Below are 20,988 nucleotides of genomic sequence, written 5' to 3' on the forward strand. Positions count from 1 at the left end.
CTGAGATGTTGGGGCAGTAGCTTCGAGGATAGCCATACTTTATCCCCAATGGTGTAAGAAGGCCCTGGCCTTCTCCTCGAATCTGCATAGTGCTTAGTTTGGATCTGTGCTCTTTCTAGATGTTCCTTAGCTTCTCTCTGTCCATTGATGAGTGTTTCAATCCAGGAATCGACTGTTGGAATTGGTGTAGGGTGCGGAAGGATAGAAGGTAATACCGCAGGGTGGAATCCATGGCTGCAAAAAAAGGGGCTGGTTTTAACAGCCGAATGGTCTGAATTGTTGTGGGCGAATTCTGCCACTGGTATCAGAAGGGACCAATCGTCCTGGACCTTAGTAGAAAAACAACAAAGGTATTGTTCAAGGGTTTGATTCACTCATTCTGTGACTCCATTGGTTTGGGGATGATATCCTGAGGAGAGGGCTCGTTGGATTCTTAGTAGCCTGCAGAGATGTTTCCAAAATTGAGAGATATACTGTGGTCCTCTGTCCGATATAATCTTGGAGGAAGTCCATGCAGTCGGAAGATGTGTTCCAGGAAGATTCCAGCAAGTTCTGACAAGGATGGTAACTTATACAGAGGTGTAAAATGGGCCATATGAGTGAACAAGTCAATGGTGACCATGATAGTGGTGTACCCTCTGGGTGGCGGTAATTCTACAATAAAGTCTGTAGCAATGACTTCCCAAGGTCTTGTTTGTGGTGTAGGCTGTAATAAGAGTCCTGCTGGTTTCTGGTTGTCATGTTTGTTTTGATTACAGACAGAACAAGATTGCACGTACAGTTGAACGTCAGCCTTCATTCTGGACCACCAGAATTGTCTTTGTATTAGACGGAGGGTGTTGGAAATTCCGTGATTACCGGAGTGAAGGGTATCATGGCAGAGGTTTATTATCTTTTGTTGTAGTTTCTGTGTGGGAATGACCAGGTTGTTATTTTTAAACAGGTATCCGTCCTGGATTCTCAGATCCCATTGAGTCCTTTTCGAAAGATCCTTCCAGAGTTCCGAAGTCTGAGTTTGCATACGAATGTCTTCCATGAGATTGTTTGCTTGAGCTACACATATTGTATGGGGAAACATCTTGGGATATGCCCGATCTCCCGGAGGTTCGTAGTCTGGACGTCGAGAGAGGGCGTCAGCTATTAGATTTTGTGTCCCGGGAACGTGGTGAATCTGGAACTGGTATTGGGCAAAGAAGAAGGCCCACCGAGCTTGACGGCTGTTCCTACATTCCAAGGCCTGCAGTACTTGAAGGTTTCGATGGTCCGTGTGGACCTGGACAGGATGTTTCGCTCCGAGGAGTAGATGACGCCATTCGGTGAAGGCTTGATGGATGGCCAGCAGTTCCTTTTCCAAGACGGAGTAATGGGTTTCACTGGGAGTTAACGTCCGAGAAAGGTAAGCGATGGGATGTTCCATCCTGTCCCCGAATAGCTGTTTGAGGACGGCTCCAATAGCGTAACTGGAGGCATCTGTCTCCACTATGAATGGTCGGTTGACATCAGGTTGAGCCAGGATGGGAGCTTGTGTAAACTCAGTCTTCAACCGTTGGAAGGCTTCCTCTTGAGCTGTGGTCCAAAGGAAGGGAACATCTTTCTTTAACAGGACAATGATCGGTTGGACTATCTTGGAAAAGTAAGGTATGAATTTCCTGTAGAAATTAGCTAAGCCCAGGAAAGACTGGATTTGTTTCACAGAGGTGGGGCTTGGCCAGGATAATATAGCCTTAACCTTGGATTGATCCATTCCAATGCCTTCTGGAGTAAGGACAAATCCTAGGTAGTGTACAGTAGAAGCATGGAAGATGCATTTCTCGGGCTTTGCCAGGAGCTTGTTTTCGCGTAGTCGTTGTAACACTGCCTTTACATGTTCTTCGTGCTTGGAAATGTCCTTCGAAAATATTAGGATATCGTCCAGATAGACAATCACAAAAAGGAATAGCATGTCTGAGAACACCCTATCCATGAAGCGTTGGAAGACCGCCGGGGCATTAGCAAGTCCAAAAGGCATGACCAAGTATTCATAATGACCAAAGGGTGTTCTAAAGGCCGTTTTCCACTCATCTACTGCCCTAATGAGAATCAGATGGTAGGCACCCCTGAGATCCAACTTGGTGAAAACAACTGCACCCCTTACTGCCTCCAGAATGTCCGAGATCAAGGGTAACGGATAGCGATCCTTAAGGGTGCATTGATTTAAACCTTGATAGTCCAGACACGGTCTGAGTTCCTTGGTGTCTTTATTGGGAACAAAAAACAGTGAGGCCCCTGCTGGGGATTTAGAGGGTCGTATGGTGCCATTTGCAAGATTAGTATCCAGGTATTCTCGAAGGGCCTTCTTTTCAGGTTCGGATAAGATGAACATCCTCCCAAAGGGAATTACAGCGGAAGGGTCCGTTTCTATAGCACAGACTTCTGGTCTAACGCCTGGACAATGGCAGAGGAGAAGACATCAGAACATTCCTGGTATATGTCCGGAACCCAGATAATGTTTGAGACAGAGATTGTACCTTGGTGATTCGTAGGAGGTCCTTCTGATGGTGTCGGAGCAAGGTCTGACAATAAACAGTGGGACATACAAAATTCCGAACCCAGGAATAAGTAACCCACTGCCCAATTGATGTACGGATTGTGTTTTTGAAGCCAGGGCATTCCCAAAACCATTGGGTAGTGGGCCGACTTGATGATGTCAAATTTTATCCTTTCTCGATGGTGGTTTATGGCAAGTTCTACGTCCTTGGTCTGAAGGGTTATGGGTCCTGAAGAAAGGGGTCTTCCATCAATTGCTTCTACAGGTTGCATAATGGTCCGGGATTCGTAAGGAATATGGTGTTTAAGAACCCATTCTTGGTCTATGAAAATCCCCATAGCTCCACAGTCCACCAGTGCCAGGATGGGATGCGTTTCCGTCTTGGATGGCGATAAGAAGTCCTGCAAAATCACCAAAGAATTTTGTCCAGGAGAGTTCAAGGATGGAATTGATGTGGAGCAGGCATCTCTCTCCCGAACCTGTGCTCCATTTAGGATCGGGAGCTGGCGTTTCCCGAGCGCCGTGGGGGGGCTATTGGGCACTCTCTCACTAAATGTTTGTCTGATGCACAATACATACACAACCCGGTATGGATCCTACTCATTCTTTCTTGGGAGGATATGGGTCCACGGAATGCCCCTAGCTGCATAGGTTCAGGCTCGTTACTTGAAGTGGAAATACCTTCGGGGTTCGAGAGTATCCCAATAGGGTTCTTCTGGAGTGGCGACTTGCTTTTCTTTTTCTCTGCCTTTCTCTCCTGAATGCAAAAGTCAATCTGCAGGGCAAGATCCATTAGGGCCTGATAAGAACTTGGGCGCGCAACTCTGGCTAGTTCATCCTTGATGTCTTCGTTTAGCCCTCTTCGAAATAGGGTAAAACAAGCTTCAGAGGACCAATCCGCTTCTTTAGCCAGCTGTTTGAAGCGTGTGACATACGTAAGCATATCCTGGGTTCCTTGTTGAAAGTCGAGTAGACGTTCCTGGGCACTGTAGACCTGCTCTGGGTGGTCAAACATGGTTTTAAGGGCCTGCATGAAGCCATCGTAATCATCCAGGAGAGAATCCCCAGAGTTAACCAGTGGGGTGGCCCAGGTCAAGGCATTGCCGAAAGATGCGAAATAATAAAGCCCACCTTAGCCCTGGGCGAAGAAAAATAATAAGGCTTGAAAGTAAATTGGACCCAACATGAGTCAAGGAATCCACAAAGGCTTTTTGCGGAACCATCATATTTATCAACAATGCCGCCCAGTATTACACTCTCTTTCGTAGCAGATTCAAGGGACAACACCAATTGCTTTAAGGCAGCGTTCTCTGCCTTTAAATTTTGCACTTCGGTCGTCAGCTCTTGCATGCCACGCATAAGGTCCTAGATGGCCGCTTCCATGTCTGTGTCGAATTCAGTCAGGTGGCGTCTCAATCTGTCACAGGTTTCGTGTTTTCTCACCTGTTTATGCTGCCTTGCGGGATCCTTCGCTGAGGTTTTCTTCCGTGCTGTTCGGGTCTTGTATAAGCCCGCTCGGCCGTTGTCGGATTCCAGGATTCGTTCAGCTTCTTCGTCCGGGGTCAAGGAAACTCCAGGAAGACCAGGAAGGAAGAGCGCACACGGGGAAGGTGTGCACGGAACGCAGAAGGAAACAGGTACAAGGAAAGGGAAGGAGAAGGAGTGGGTGTGGGAATTCGAGCAGCAACTCAGTTACAGGAGCACAACGCGACGCACGTCTAGCCTCAGCTAACGATAGTGTTGAGACGCGCGGAGCCGCAGGGGCGTGGTTAATTTATGGAACATGCTGCACTGCCGTAAAGGTCGATAGACCGCGTTCTGTGAATACGGCCATGTTGGGTGTATTACAGCGAGTAACCCCCGACGTGCCAGGGACCAGGAGGACCAAAAGGGGCGTGATCGATGGATCATGACAACAGCAAGCACTACAGTGAGGAGAATAACCTCGCTGTATGCAGGGCTACATAGCAGCCACTGCAGCGAGGACTCGCCTCACTGCTGTGCTGATTCTACACAGGGAGCACGCAGCAGAGGGGTTGCCTGCCACCGATGCAGAAGGCTCACCTCACTGAGATTACAGCAGGCACTACAGTGAAGAGAATAACCTCACTGTATGTAAGGCTCTATAGCAGCGACTGCAGCGAGGACTCGCCTCACTGTTGTGCTGACTCTACACAGGTAGCAAGCAGAACGGTTGCCTGCCATTGATGCAGTAGGCTCACCTCACTGAGATTACAGCAGGCACTACAGTGAGGAGAATAACCTTGCTGTATGTAGAGCTATTTAGCATCCACTGCAACAAGGACTCGCCTCACTGCTGTGCTGACTCTACAGCACAGGGAGCATGCAGCAGAGGGGTTGCCTGACACCGATGCAGTAGGCTCACCTCATTGAGGTCATAGCAGGCACTACAGTGAGGAGAATAACCTCGCTGTATGGAGGGCTATTTAGCATCCCCTGCAGCGAGGACTCGCCTAACTGCTATGCTGAATCTACATAGGGAGCAAGCAGCAGAGGGGTTGCCTGCCACCGATTCAGTAGGCTCACCTCACTGAGATTACAGCAGGCACTACAGTGAGAATATCCTCGCTGTATGTAGGGCTATATAGCAGCCAATGCAGCGAGGACTCGCCTCACTGCTGTGCTGACTCTACACAGGGAGCATGCAGCAGAGGGGTTGCCTGACACCGGTGTAGTAGGCTCACCTCACTGAGGTTATAGCAGGCATCAGTGAGGACTGGCAGAAGGGTTATAGCACATACCTACTGGCAATGCTGTGATCACCTACACCTTACTTAGTGGGTTGGTATCTTTATCGAACCGCAGTGATTTGAGGATTTGCTCTGGAGGGGTTGTAGCAGACACTGACAAGCAGTGTTGCCAGAATCCTAGCAGGCAATTATGTGCGGACTCCACTCTTGAGCAGTTAAAGCAGACCATTACTGGAAACTCACAAGAAAGGGAATTATAGCACATCCTGTGTTGAGGAAGCTCGCCAGACAGGGCAAAGGCACTGCAGTGAGGGGACCACACTCACAGTGGAGGCTCTACCAGACACTGACTGACGGCAAAGAGCGAGGGGGCTCCCTACACATTAGGGTTACACAAATAGATTAGTTACTGAATCTTCATTACTCCTAGTGCAACTCTTTACCACTGTACTTACCTTTGAGGCACATACCTCCATGAAAGGAATATATTTTTAATTCATTTATATCCTGCCCCTTTTCCTCCGGTGGCATAAAACCCCCCCATATCACACAATTTCTCAGTTAGGACCCACAACGTATCAAGAGCCCCTTCCTCCCAGAAGGAAGAGCAGGGTGTGTCATAGTAGTGTGACGAGTAAGAGTAATGAAGATTGCTGGCAAGTGATCCATTCATGACCTCCATGTTCCTCTTCCTTATCCCCAGTACTTCCTTTTGCAGGATGCCATATCTCAAGGTGGAAGAGGCCGATGATATCACACAGACCACCCATGTTCAAAAGCATATCCTAACTTCCTAGTACACAAGAAGCAGGCGCCGGGCGTGAAGGAAGCCATAGCAACAGAGTTAACACATCAACAGTCCCAATCAAGAGGACGTTTCCCATGTAATATGGAGGGGAGTACTGAAAGCCACAGTATACAGACTACCTCTGAACTAGTGCCAAAAGCCCCGCCACTCCTCATACCCAGAACTATGGACACCACCCACTAACAGGAGTTTCGAGAATTCTGCCGTCAATCTCTAAATGAAACGTCCCCTTCCCACAACACTCCCCAGCCAGGGGAGACCACTCACTGCTATAACAGCCACCTGCATTTGACAAGACGGATAGAACGACAACCCCAAGGGACTTGCCAAACTCAAATGCACCCATTGGAGGCAAATCTCCCACTGAAGGTGAAGGACTCATAAGGCCTTTATACAAGAGCCTCCTAGAGCTAAACTCAATACCATACTTTGAGCACCCTCACACGATCTTGTGGAGTAGAGAACACCAGACAACTCCAGGATGAATAACACAAACCGTGTCATCATCCACAATCCCCAACAAAAAGGCCAAAAGCACAGGGTGACTAGACCTGTTACATCCAAAAAGTATTTCAGCCTCCATTGCAAGGGAGACTGAAAAGAAGGCTCCCTTTCACCTCCAGCTACGATGGCTTGTGGGGCAGCAACCTCTTCCATCCTATGCTTGAGACTGATGTGATAAATTAGAGACTATTACCCCAGAAACACCGGCTTGGGACCCCTCTCATGTGGCCAGGGAAAGGCAGATGCTTCCTGATCCTGACCCTGGGGGTAGTGTTCTGCGGGAGGGTCACATGAGGGGGGAAATCAGGTCGGGAAGCCAGATACCCTACCATTCTAAAAGGGAAGCTGTGGGAAAAACTGATTTTGACATTGTGAACTTCAAGTCCCCCAAAGCCCAAATTACTGGGACGAAGAAGAGACCAGCAAAGGCACAAGACTACATGTTGCAGCCAAATGGTGTTTATGACCAACACATCTGAGGTAGACTCGGAGGCATAAAAGGCCTCCTCAGGTGCAGGCCAAGGAGAGTAGCAGCAGGAGGTGGAGTAGTCGTGATTTCTCCATTTTGCATCAGAAGGGGAATCTGGAGGAGAACGGAGACACCAGGACCACTGTCGTATGCCGAGAAGTTGCCAGTCGCGAGTGAGTCCCTTCCTCTGGAGACCTTGACTGCAGAGGGCTCGCTGCAGGAAGCGTTGGTGTTGGAAGCTTTGCCCCTGGAGCCCGAGATTGCACAGCGGGAAGCAAAAGTTCCCCCCAAAGTAAGGTGGGCTCCAGTGGCAGGCGAGCACCAGAGAGCCTCTGGAGCACAGAATGCTCCTTTTTCGAGTGTTGCGGGCCACAGTGGACCGAGGGAAGCAGGTTACCGGGCCAAGCAAAGCAGCAGAACCAGAAGACCCGGAGGCAGAGGAGCGAGCGGACGTGCACGCCAGACCCACTGAGTTCACTATTGCGTTGTGACACTGGAACACTCCGTGATCACCCGCTGGGCAAGCCAGGGTGCCTAAGTGTGGGACTAACAAAGAGAGTGAAGCAGCAAAATAAACATTTTGAATGCTGTACTGATATAAAGCTGAATAATAGTCAGTTTGAAACCCAAGCTGATTTAAAGAGGAGAAAGTGTCAAAATAAGAACTTGACAAACAGACCAGAATGTGTTTATGTGGGTCAGAATAATTACCACCCGGTGGTGGCTGCAATGGTCTTGAGTAGAATAGATTACTGCAACGCACTTTCTGGCCCAGCCGGCTAGCGTTATTTGCCGCCTGCAACTACTGCAGAATCTAGCTGCCCGAGTTGCTACTGGTACCCCTTATGGCGCCCATATAAGTCAGGTATTACGTCACCTGCACTGGCTTCCTGTGCAGCAGCGGATTGAGTTTGAATCTCTGTGTATTGTTCATCGGGCGGTTCATCAGGTTGGACCAGAGTTTCTCCAGGAATATAGTTCCTGCCTTATACTCCCAGTCGTACTCTTCGCTCTAGTAGCGAGAGACTGGTAGTGGTTCCCAAATTTCGTCTTGAGACAGTGGGCGGCAGGGCCTCCTCTGTTGTGTCCGCCATGCTGTGGAACTCTTCCTTTTAAGCTCAAGGCCACTGAGAATCAATTAGTCTTTCATCGCCTACTCAAGACTATTTCTTTGGCAAACATTTCTAATCTCTGTTTTTCCCTGTAATCCTCCTGTGGCTTTGCAATGTACTTCTCTGTGTCAAGGTGCCGTCGGTCATACGTGAGCGTTACAAGTGCCCCTAACATAACATAACAACAAGAGAGGCCAATATTGCGAGAAACCATTACAATTATTGCCGAAGTCTAAATGAAAATAATAACAAGGCAAGTTAACAAGAACAAACATGGCCAAAGCCAAGAGAGGGCAATTAAGAATCCAAATGTTTGTTAATCACATTGCATATGTGTCAAGGAGGCTATCTGAGGCATTGGCTTAAACCCATATTGTCAAAGCCAAAAAAGCGTAAGAGTGAGAGAAAACCGATGTCAGCAATTGGTTAATGCGGAAGCGGGGAAACGAGTGGAAGGAGAGCTGTCCTTTGGACAGAAGGCATTCAGGAGGAGAGGCACAAAACCCGCATTGCGTGTAGCAATCACAGACGGTATTCAGGAGGAGAGGCACATAACCTGCATTGGGTGTATCAATCACAGAAGGTATTCAGGAGGAGAGCCGCATAACCCACATTGCGTGTAGCAATCACAGAAGGTATTCAGGAGGAGAGGCGCATAACCCACATTGCGTGTAGCAGGAGAGGCGCATAACCCGCATTGCGTGTAGCAATCACAGAAGGTATTCAGGAGGAGAGGCGCATAACCCGCATTGCGTGTAGCAATCACAGAAGGTATTCAGGAGGAGAGGCGCATAACCCGCATTGCGTGTAGCAATCACAGAAGGTATTCAGGAGGAGAGGCACATAACCCGCATTGCGTGCAGCAATCACAGAAGGTATTCAGGAGGAGAGGCACATAACCCGCATTGCGTGTAGCAATCACAGAAGGTATTCAGGAGGAGAGGCTCATAACCCGCATTGCGTGTAGCAATCACAGAAGGTATTCAGGAGGAGAGACACATAACCCGCATTGCGTGTAGCAATCACAAGTCTGTAATAAACAGAACCACTGAGGTGTTTTTGTGAACTACTGCAGAAATATCCTACAAAGACATTGGGGGGTCATTACGACCCAGGCGCTAATTGCGCCAACATTACCACCATGGTGTAAACTACGTTTACACCATGGTGGATGGCGGATTTACCGCCCCATTCCAAGGTGAGTGGGGCGGTAAATCCCCATTTCCCATTTTCCCTTCCCCATTCCCATTTTTGCCCCATAGGGCATAATGGGAGTGGGGAAGGCGCTAATTACGCCACCGTAAATTACGGTGGCGTAATTAGCATCATGGCAGGTTAGCGCCATGGATTTTAACGGCTGCTAAAAGCAGCCGTTAAAATCAGAATCAGGCGTTAAGGGTTAACGACGGCGTTAACCCTTAACGCCTGGGTCGTAATGAGGCCCATTGTGTTGATCCCAATGAACTGTAGAAATATCCTTGGTTTATCAGAAGAACTTAGAATTCGATATCACAAGTGGAAAGAAGAAAAACCTGTTGAACATTTTTGAACTGTTGATTGAATTCAAATTGGAACAAAAATAACAGCATTGGAACTTTGTTGAAAGTCAGGATTTCCTGAACCTGGTGAATAGAATCCTGCTTGAATCTGGGGGAGGGGAATTCATCCACATTATAAGGAGAGACAGGTACCAGGTTGTGAGCATAACTGTTATTTCTGTTATATTTGAACTGATGTATATTACTGTGACAGACCACTCAGACCAGGTAGATAAGTTTAACAAAAATCAGTCTTTATTGACTAATTTAAGAAAATGAAAAAAAAAAGGAAAAAGTATTCATTCATTCAAGTATCAGTTCTCTTTCCAGCCGCTATAACTCTGATCAGGTTTCCGTGAGTGTAAGGCTGAAATCTCTGTTTAGTCTTCGTAAGCCCACTGGTATGGACTTGTGGACTCCTCGCTTCCAAGTCGATTCTGAAATGAGAAAGAGAACTCCCCATCAGTCCTTTGTCTCTCTTTGCTTTATATAGGGGCTGGCCACATAGGGGCTGTCCACTCTTGACCCAATCAGGACTCCCCTTCTGTCCGAGGATATAAAAACCCTCCTAAGCCCCGCCCCCTCCCTTCCGTGCTCCCAGTTGCCATGATGTCTCTCCGCCATGTGTCCCGAGGTAAAGATTGGGGTTTATATAGTCAGAAGTCCCTGGCTTTGGTAAGTATAAAGACTTTCTAATATCCTTCTTTTTGTTCTCTTGTCTCTATCTTACGAATGTGAGGTTATAAGGTTCTTTTGCTTCTCTTTGTTCCGTTCTCCCATTTGTGTCGTTTTGGCCCAACAACCTCTCCCCGTTGGTCCTTCGTACTGCGGAACACGCGGCAAAACTCCGGCAGACCCTTGTTCCGTCTTGTCGCCTGTGTCGTGGTTACTGCGTTCCTTACCCGTATGTTCCTCGACATTTCTCAACATCGCTACCGGCTGTGCGTAAGGGTTTCCGCTATCCGTATTCAGGCAACACAATTTGCGGATGGCACCAGGTCTGCCTCTGACCACAATTGACTGCTTCCTTCAGTGTCTTCCTCCTCCTCCTTTCGGCTTGTATGTTCAGGTTCGAGTTTTGTTTTTCCAGTGTCTGCCTCACTGTTTCCCGTGGGCTCCTCCGTTGTTTCCGAGTATTTGGTGTTCGCATGGCGTCCCATGGCTTCTGATGCAGTCTGGATGTTACACACACCACCCCAGGATTCGAGCCGCTCGGGCCGATCCATGCTCTGGGACAGATAATCAGGAACCACCTGAAATGACGCCGGTTTATGTACCGTTTTGAAGGAGAATGCCTGCAGCGTGAGAAACCACCTAAGAACTCTTTGGTTGGAGTCTTTGTTCGTGACCAACCACTGTAGGGAAGCATGGTCTGTGAAAACCGTAAAAGTTCATCCAAACAGGTAATATCGTAAGGCCTCAATGGCCCATTTGATGGCCAAACACTCTTTTTCTAATGTACAGTATGTTTGCTCATGGGGTAGAAGGTTCCTGCTGATAAAGGATACAGGTGTTAAGTCCTCTTCTGTTCCCTGTGACAATACAGCACCCAATCCTGTTCCGGAAGCATCAGTCTGGACAAAAAACGGTTTTCCGAAGTCTGGACATTTCAAGACTGGTCTAGTTGAAAGGATAGTTTTAAGAGACTGAAACGCAGCTTTGGCTGATTCGTCTTGTAGCACGTTTCCCTTATAGGTGGATTTAAGGGCATCCGTCAATGGACCGGCAATGGTTGAGAACATAGGTATGAACCTTCTATAATAGCCTACGAATCCCAGGAACGCTCTTATTTGTTTCCGGTTACTAGGCATGGTCAGCTTTGTAATAGCCTCGACTTTGTCCACTTGGGGTTTAATAACCCCTCCTCCCACCAGGTAACCTAAGTACTTTGTTTCTCTGGCCCAGAGGATGTTTTTTTTAGGTTTGATGTGTAATCCTGCCCTTCCTAGGGAACTTATTACTTTCACCAAATGTTCAAGATGGTCCTTCCATGTTTTGCTAAACACAATAATATCATCCAGATATGCTGAACTGTAAGCTGTGTGTGGGACCAAGACTTTATTCATTGAGGCCTGAAAAGTCGCTGGTGCACCGTGTAAACCAAAGGGTAATACGGTAAACTGATAGAGCCCGGATGGAGTAGAGAATGCCGTCTTCAACTTGTCTTCTTTACGTAGGGGAATCTGCCAATACCCTTTGGTCAGGTCAATCGTACTGATGTAACTGGCTGTACTCAATTGCTCTATTAACTCATCGATCCTGGGCAAGGGATATGCTTGAAAGGTTGATATGGAGTTTAGTTTCCTGTAATCCATACAGAACCTGATGGATCCATCGGGTTTGGGAACTAGCACAATTGGGGAAGACCAGTGGCTGGTGGATGGTTCCATTACTCCCAGACGTAACATTTCTTCTACCTCAGCTCGTACTGCTGCTCTTTTTGATTCAGGCAGTCTGTAAGGGTGAATTCTTACTGTTTAGGAAGGGTCAGTGTGAATCTCATGTTCTACAAGGAACGTCTTTCCAGGATAGAAAGAAAACACCTGTTCCAAGGCTTGTAAATGTCTTTCCAGTTCCTTTTTTTCCTCGTGCTCAAGTTGTGCCCCCCATTTCACCGCCTGGAAAGCCTTTTCCGTATTCATCACCTCTAGTTGGTTTACCCTTAGGGTTTCTCTTCCTGGTTCCTTCCAACTTTTTAGGAGATTGATTTGATAGTTCTGGTGTTTTTCCCTCCTGTCGGGTTGTTCAACTAGGTAATTCATGGGGCCTAAAATGGCTGTAATTTTATATGGTCCCCTCCACTGTGCCAGCATTTTATTGGAGGAGTTAGGTAACAATACCAAGACCTTATCCCCCACTTGAATGGACCTCATCCTGGCGTTCTGGTTGTAATAGGTAGCTTGTGACACTTGAGCTCTTCCCAGGTTTTCTATGGCCAGCTCTCTAAGTTTAGTCAGGTGTTCGTTCATTTCTATTACATAGACCGTGAGAGGTTTTTCTTCCTCTTGTTCTTCCCAATCTTTCCTGGCTATGTCCAGGATTGTTTTTGGTTTATGTCCGAACAACAGTTCGAATGGTGAGAACCCCGTAGATGACTGTGGGGTATCTCTAAGAATCATCAAGACTCGAGGCAACACTCGGTCCCAATCTTTTCCGGATGGTGCTGTTACTCTTTTGAGCATGGTCTTAATAGTTTTGTTGTACCTCTCAACTAGTCCATCCGTTTGAGGGTGATATACGGAAGTATGTAGCTGCTTGATACCTAGTTTGTTGCACACCTTTTCCATTACTCCAGATACAAAGTGGTGTTCCTAATCAGTTACTATTTCATTAGACAATCCGACTCGCAAAAAGAATGGAACCAACTGGCATACTTGTTGAGCACTAATACTCCTCATTGGGAACGCTTCCGGGTATCTGGTTGCATAGTCCACTATGACTAATATGAATTTGTGTCCATGACTGTTAGGTTACAAGGGGCCAATTAGGTCCATTCCTATTTTTGTAAATGGTTCTTTTATCAGAGGCATTGGCTGTAGAGGGGCTTTGTGTGGTTTGTGAGGACTGGTCTTCTGACAAATCGGGCACTCTTTGCAGAATTTAGTCACTTCACTGTACACCCCTGGCCAAAAGAACCTTTTTAACAATTTCTCTTGAGTCTTTTCCCTTCCCAGATATCCGCCTACCACGTCATCGTGGGCTAAACTTAACACAATTGACCTAAAACTTTTAGGCACCAGTAATTGTTCCAATTCCCCTCTACTTGAATCGTTAGTTACGCGATATATCAAGCCTTTCTTTGTTTTGAACCAGGGATATTCTGTACCAATATGCTAGACAGGTATGGCTTGTTCTCTCGCGTTCTTCAGAGTAGGATCCGTTAACAGTTCACTTCGAAATGACTTTATGCTGTCCTCTGGTAACCAGTCTATCATTCCAATGCATTTGTTCCCTTCTTCCCATTGTCGTTTAACTTCTCTAACCTCTTTCCGGGTTTTCTTTATATAGTTGGGAACGCCTGGTTCAATCTCGCTCTGTGCATATGGTGCTGACTTTAACCATTCTGCTTCGTTTATACACTCTCCAAAGGTCGGTAAATCAGTACCCAGTGTAAGGCAGAAACCTGTGCAGTTCCCTCTGGGACCACTGCAAAAGATTTAAGACTACAGGTGTTTGGCAGTAAACCCACTTGGTAGCAGTCTGTACCACACAGATTCACTTGGTAGCTGTGGCTGAGCAGTCAGACTTCCCTCAAGAAAAGTTAGGCAGTATTTGGAGTATACAAGATAGGGCGATTTACACAGTAGAACAAGCCAACACGGAGCTTGGGTGTAAAGATATAGAATTATTTATTTAAAAACACATCTATAAAAAACACACTGGCACTAATACGGCAAACAACTTCAATCACAATTACTATAAGTATATCAATCCCCTAACAATATTTCGACAAGTCTAGGTTCAACTGCACCACTTATTTGCAGACAGAGGTGAATGCTTTCACCTAGATGACACTCTAATATTCGTTAGACAGGGAGAGAAAAGGCAGGGTATGAAACCAACTCAGTACCAACACTTTTACGAAACAACTGCAAAGCGAGCAAGGCAGGGTCGACTGTAAATCAAAGTTCAGAGGCCAGGCCCACTCGGAAAGAGGCAAGGCTGTATGTCCCAAAAAGTATCACAGTGGAAATACACTTCAAGTCTTTGTAGCAAAATGTCCCAGAAAGGTTGGACCAGTTTAGAACAAACTGGTAAGAAGGTCTGGAGGCGACCCAATGGAAAGGTAGGATTTAAGGCACCTCACGCTAACCGTTTCAAGGGAAGCCAGGCGGACATAGTACCTTTTAAGTGAAGAGCCAGCTCCGGCGGGGGCAGTTGTTCCTGGTGGTGGATGCAAGTCGGGGCTTTGCCAGAAGATGAGAGGATCTCGTCGTCGAAGAAAAGTTGAAGATCGTTGCACCACCAGGGAAGAGACCAGCGGCGGAGTGCTCAGTCACAAGGCACCACCTTTTGGTCGCGGTACAGTGGTCAGTGGCTATCCGGTTGCCGGGGTGCTCAGCACGGGCAATTCGACCACTGGACGTCCTGGAAGCGAAGAAAAAGCAAGGGACTGGATGTTCCCACCAGTCAGGGGAAGAAGACTCTCCAGCAGGGAGATCTCCTCTGTCGTTGGGAAGTGGTGAGTCGGTTCAGCAGGGCTCCACCGGAGGTGTCGTTGTTGCAGGTCGGCTCAGCTTTACCCTCGTCGGATTCTTAGATCCTGTGGCGACTTCTGAAGATCCAGTCCCAAAAGCCCTGCTTTTATGCAGAAAACCCCCATTCATTCAGCCTAGCTGTCAATCAAACACGCTAAGTGGTGAGCGGGGTGGCTCACCAGTTGGGCCAATCACACCAGAGTGCGACTTGAGTTGGCAAGGCAACTCAGTCCAGGGTGCCTAAACCCCCTCCCACACCCCCTGTGGTACCCAGACAGAATGGCACCACTCTGGAGGGCTTCTGTGCAGAAGCCCGCCAAAAGTGGAACAAAGGGCTCAACCTTTGGTTTCGGAGTTACAGAGGCGAACACATACGCCATTTTAAAAACCGAGTTCTGGCAAAAATACCAACCGGTGGATTTATTTAAGACAAATAAACCGGTGGTATGTTAGAGACTAATGTGAAAGAGTATTAGCCTCCAACAATGGGAAGAATCCCATAGGAATATATTCGCGGTCGAATATAAAAAGTAGTATCCACTGCCACCAGCCAAAACTCGACGAGGGGGGACGGGACAGTGCCCCCTCGAACAACAGACCCAGGGGTAATCGAATGACCCCTACCAGTACATCCACAATAGGATGGTTTGTACTAGTTCTGTTAGTAAATTTAGGTCTAGTAAAGCCAATGGTGACTTTACATGCCCTGGGAGACAGTAGTCAGTCCCAGGTTATGGAGTCTATGGTGAGGATCCTCTAGGACACCCCAGTGTTACGGCACGGAGGGTGCGGTGTAACACACATAGCAAAACACATGAGGCCCTATGGAGTAAAAGACCCCATAGCCCATAGAACACATTGACATTCAAAGGAATTAACCACATTCATGTCCAAGAGTGGGAGGAAAAGAGTCTCACTCTTGGCACGATGAAAAAAAACAAACTCCAGAAATCCAGCAAAGCTGCTGGGGGACTCACTAGGTTAGGAAATTCAGCCTAAACAGAGAATTCTCCCTAACACCCAGTAACACCTGGGCTGGCAAGTGAGGCATTATGGCGACTCTCATTCTGGAATTTACCCCATTAACTTCGAGGTCTACTTCCTTAGAAGGATACTCTTTAGTGTCCCCATGTACACATCTTATTTGAATTGGTTGTCTTCCCACCCCTTTTACCCCACTTACTTCTGGCCTTATGGCTGTTTGTTCACTTCCGGAATCAAGAAGACCTTGTCTTGGAGTGCCATCCACTCGGACTTCCACTAGATAAGGCTCCCTTCTTCTCTGGAATTCTCTGCCCTGAGCACATCCAATTTCCATTGGCTCTGGTTTAGGTCTTCTCGGGAAGAACCGGGCTATATGTCCCCATTCACCACAGTCAAAGCACTGAGGTTGCTTGTTCGGGGAGAGCCAGGCTGTCATACGATTTTCCGGGCGGCTGTTCTTGACTTCCGGGACTGGAGTTCCTCAAGGTGCTGGTCTATGTACATCCAACGGAGCCAACCTGGTGGGGCCGGCCTTTTGGAAAGCTGTAGCAATGTCAATGGCCTCTAATAAAGTGGGCCGGTGGTGTTGACGTACCCACCGTTGCATAGCAGTGGGTAGAGCATCCACAAACTGTTCTAGCTTAACTTTGTCCATGATTTCTTGAACAGTGCTAGCCGTTGGTTTTAGCCATTTATCACTTAAGTCGTGTATTCTAAAATACAATTGCCTGAGGGTCTCTCTGTTGCGTAGACGGGTCTCTCTTAGACTAGCCCTGTAGGCTTCCTCGTCTACCCCCATCCTTTCCAGTATGGTTTTCTTAATCTCTGCATACGTGGCATCGCCTGCAGGGTTAGCAGCCTGGTAGGCTCCTTGCATGGATCCAGTCAAGAGGGGAGCAATGAAGTGGCCCCATTTTTCCACTGGGAATTTCTGGCTACTCTTTCGAAATTGGTAAAGAAGTACCCTGGGTCTTCTCCTGGCTGGAATTTCTGTAACACGTTGGTAGGGGCTATGGAAGCTCCTCTGGTGGCCGTCATCGTTTCGGCGATCTGTTTAATGACATCTTGATTAGCCACTTGGATTTGTAGTGCTTGCTGTAGAGCTTGTCTGTCTGCCTGAGCCTGGTGGGTCTGCACCTGTAACGATTGCTGTAATTGTTGCTGTCTGTCCGTGAGAGCCTTGATGAGAGCCTCCATGGCGTTTACGATCCCACTGCTGGCACCAAATTGTGACAGACCAATCAGACCAGGTAGATAAGTTTAACAAAAATCAGTCTTTATTGACTAATTTAAGAAAATGAAAAAAAAAAGGAAAAAGTATTCATTCAAGTATTAGTTCTCTTTCCAGCCGAGATAACTCTGATCGGGTTTCCGCGAGTGTAAGGCTGAAATCTACATTTAGTCTTTGTAAGCCCACTGGTTTGGACTTGTGGACTCCTCGCTTCCAAGTCGATTCTGAAATGAGAAAGAGAACTCCCCATCAGTCCTTTGTCTCTCTTTGCTTTATATAGGGGCTGGCCACATAGGGGCTGTCCACTCTTGACCCAATCAGGACTCCCCTTCTGTCCGAGGATATAAAAACCCTCCCAAGCCCCGCCCCCTTCCTTCCGTGCTCCGAGTCGCCATGATGTCTCTCCGCCATGTGTCCCGGGGTGAAGATTGGGGTTTATATAGTCAGAAGTCCCTGGCTTTGGTAAGTATAAAGACTTTCTAATATCCTTCTTTTTGTTCTCTTGTCTCTGTCTTACGAGTGTGAGTTTATACGGTTCTTTTGCTTCCCTTTGTTCCGTTCCCCGTTTGTGTCATTTTGGCCCAAAAACCTCTCCCCGTTGGTCCTTCGTACTGCGGAACACGCGGCACACTCCGGCAGACCCTTGTTCTGTCTTGTCGCCTGTGCCGTGGTTACCGCATTCCCTACCCGTATGTTCCTCGACATTTCTCAACCCCGCTACCGGCTGTGCGTAAGGGTTTCCGCTATCCGTATTCAGGCAACACAATTCGCGGATGGCACCCAGGTCTGCCTCTGACCACAATTGACTGCTTCCTTCAGTGCCTTCCTCCTCCTCCTTTCGGCTTGTACGTTCAGGTTTGAGTTTTGTTTTTCCAGTGTCTGCCTCACTGCTACCAGCGTGCTCCTCCGTTGTTTGAGTATTTGGTGTTCGCATGGCGTCCCATGGCTTCTGATGCAGTCTGGCTGTTACCATTACCTTGTTGAGTAGTTGTATATATACGGTTGTGGGACAGAGACCTTTTGTTAGAGTGTTTTCTTTAGCTTATTTTAGGCAGGGAAATCCTTTTCAGGGTAAGGATAGTGAGGAGTTTATCCAACCTTTTGAGTTAATAAAATGGCATCTTTTTGAATAAACTTCCTGAAGTTGTCCGCCTCACAAAATTTTGACCCCTCACACTAAGCTGTCTATGATATATCATAGTTTATTTATATAGCGCCTATACACAGTGCGTTTCAAAGTGCTAATGGCAAGGCAGCGAACAAGGGAAAAACAATGACATTCTTACAGGCCATGAACAGTAAGGATGTGAAATTAACTATCCACCTCGGCCCTTTACCGTGCATTTTACAAGACTTGTCAATTAGTGGTTGTATCATCAAAAATAAAAAATAAAATAAAAATATCCGCTTAAGCTAGCACATGTAGAGCAAAGGAGAACCTGGGTGGCAATTTGAGACTGTACATAGTCGGGAGGTTCATAAAAGAGAAACAGGAGAACGCAACTGCTTTGAATCTATGCACAGAAAATGTACCTGAACTCAATGCGATCATCAGGTGCAATATAAATGAGTGATAAAGGGATAAATGGGAGCGTAAATAAATCTTCGGAATCCCAGAAAATGAAAAGGAGGAATGGTAGAAGTCCCAGGGCTGATTTACAATTGGGGCATAGGCGATGTTCTACAACCACATAACTGATTACTTTCTTTGTACGCTGCCACAAGGCGTTTGTCTTGAAAGCAAGCCAATCGAGAGAAATCCCTGTCCTGCTCTTAGCGACTGGTCTCCAGTGTTGAGGGCACTATTTTAATTTTTTATTATTTATGTTTTGTTTATTACAAACCTTTCATGACAGGCATCAATTAACTTGAGAACAATTCATCAGGCTAGGAAATACATCACACTTTTTTGCAAAACACATTGCAATTACAAGTTACTCAATAGGGAACAAACAGTCCCTTACATTGTAAAATAATAGACATCTATTCTTACGTGTCACTTCAATTAAAGTCTCAAAACTACTTCTATGAATGTGATCACAGCGAATATCATCGAGTCAATTTTCGCCAATTAGAACATTTCCACCATTCATTTAAAGATAGAATTCTATACTGCTTGGCAACTTCGATCATGTATTTCTGCCCCGTTGAAATAAGCATATTACATTCTGTTATCAGATGTTTTAATGATTCAATGTTTCCATTCCATTTGCCAAAATCGGCAAAGAAGAGGACATTTAATCATTGAGTTTCCTCTCACCGAGTACTTCCATGGTGGGTAGAATGTTCAATCCTACCTGCGTGAATAAGTCACGATATTTGGAACAGGGACATTTTGAGTGATATCCCGGAAGTTGGTTCAAGCCTCTCAATTCATGTTCCAAACTCAGTGCTCATTTCTAAGCTGACCTTTTGGTTTGTGTGTCAATCCACTCCCACCTCTTTAGGTAGCTCTTGACTTTTGAAAGGTTCATTATGTAAACTTCTTCAGATAGCTCAAAATCATTTAACACTCCACAGCATACGCTTTTCCAGGGAACCACAAACCAATCTTTTGTGTGATTTCCCCTATTTTTTAGTATTTCGAGGGGAGAGGGGACTCTGTCGCAATACAGCTGTGGTAAATGCTTAATGAACGCCATTTGACCCTGGATTTAAGCGACTGCAGTCCTAGTTCATATCTTATTAGGGAAATTGGGAGTGATCTCAGTAGACGTAAGGCCTTTTCCCAAAACTAGCCTTCCATCACATCCCAGAAACCTTCAGTGTGTTCAAAGGGGTTTCTGCACCATAGAGCATAATGGGGACTCCTTTTAGATTGTAAAAAGAAATAATAGGGATCAGTGTAAATTTCCCACTTTTTTGTGGATCAGCATGGCCTGACATGTCAAACTAATTCATTTCGATCTGATTGCTTCGGTCCAGGCTTTCCCAATTAGACTACAATTGATTAAAGAAGCTAGATATAGTATACAGTCCCCATGTTCCCTGACCCCGTTACTCAAGGTCCAAACAAATGTAGGTTTTCTTTTCCCTCTTGAAAATGAGAAGGTCATTATATATTTATTATTAATTGTTTATTTATTGGAGTTTTAAGGGAGTTATAAAAGATGAATTAGCTGATTATGCTGTAAAGAAACAAGGACTGTCATTTGAGTGACACTATAAGAGAAGAGCTAGAACATGTTCCTTCCCAAGATACATGAAACGGGTACAGGCGCAATGTACGTGTGCGCCAATAATCCCTACAATTGGAACAGTGAAGTAAAGGCACAGAACAAATCAACAAAAACCAAAAAGGAGGGTTGTTGTGCTAGGATTACTCAAGAGTGAAAGGAATTAACGCGTGCAGTGATTGACCTTCCTTCACTAGAGGCCTCTAGTGTTTGCATGAGGTCTTACATTTGGGGGTACTAGCTTCCTGGACCAACAGGATGTGGTGGTGAGCTACAACCCTGACGGCCACTCAAATACTTGCTGTTGAAGACGAGAAGCGTTATTGGGTGGGTAAGATCAGATCAGGTGGTAAAAGGGACATTCTCAGGCCTGAATTGATATCAGGAAGCACTACCACCTCTCAGCTCGTGACCAAGTGGAGACTAGAAACAGGGGAATCCAGTGTCCCTGGCTTTCTTCTGAGGGCTATGTATTCGTCTTATCGGAATGGGTTTTCTGACCTTTTTCTGAACTGGATAGATGATCCTGGGAGAAAGTCCACTGTTCCAGAACAAGGCACTTAAAGAGAGCCTTAAAGAACCAAACAGTTTAAGTACAGGTCTCCACTTACCTCTTCTGTGAAACTTTCCCTGAAAAAGCCTCGGAACAAAGCGACCATCCAGTCACAGCTGGCGATGAGCAGAGGCTTGTGGGCCGGCACCAAGCCATCATCGACTCTGAAGACCACGT

The 20,988-nt window shown here is 46.6% G+C and overlaps 1 protein-coding gene across 1 annotated transcript in view; it reads right to left on the bottom strand.

Moving 5' to 3' along the window:
• The window catches only part of LOC138516970 (rho-related BTB domain-containing protein 2-like), a 601,113-nt gene that overhangs the window by 211,976 nt on the left and 368,149 nt on the right, over positions 1 to 20,988 (bottom strand). The window contains exon 6 of the mRNA XM_069632455.1: positions 20,870 to 20,988. Within this exon, the coding sequence (XP_069488556.1) occupies positions 20,870 to 20,988 (119 nt within the window). The remainder of the gene's footprint in view (positions 1 to 20,869) is intronic.

Source organism: Ambystoma mexicanum, chromosome 6q, assembly GCF_040938575.1.
Source record: "Ambystoma mexicanum isolate Mex_15411 chromosome 6q, UKY_AmexF1_1, whole genome shotgun sequence".
Classification (NCBI taxonomy): Eukaryota; Metazoa; Chordata; class Amphibia; order Caudata; family Ambystomatidae; genus Ambystoma; species Ambystoma mexicanum.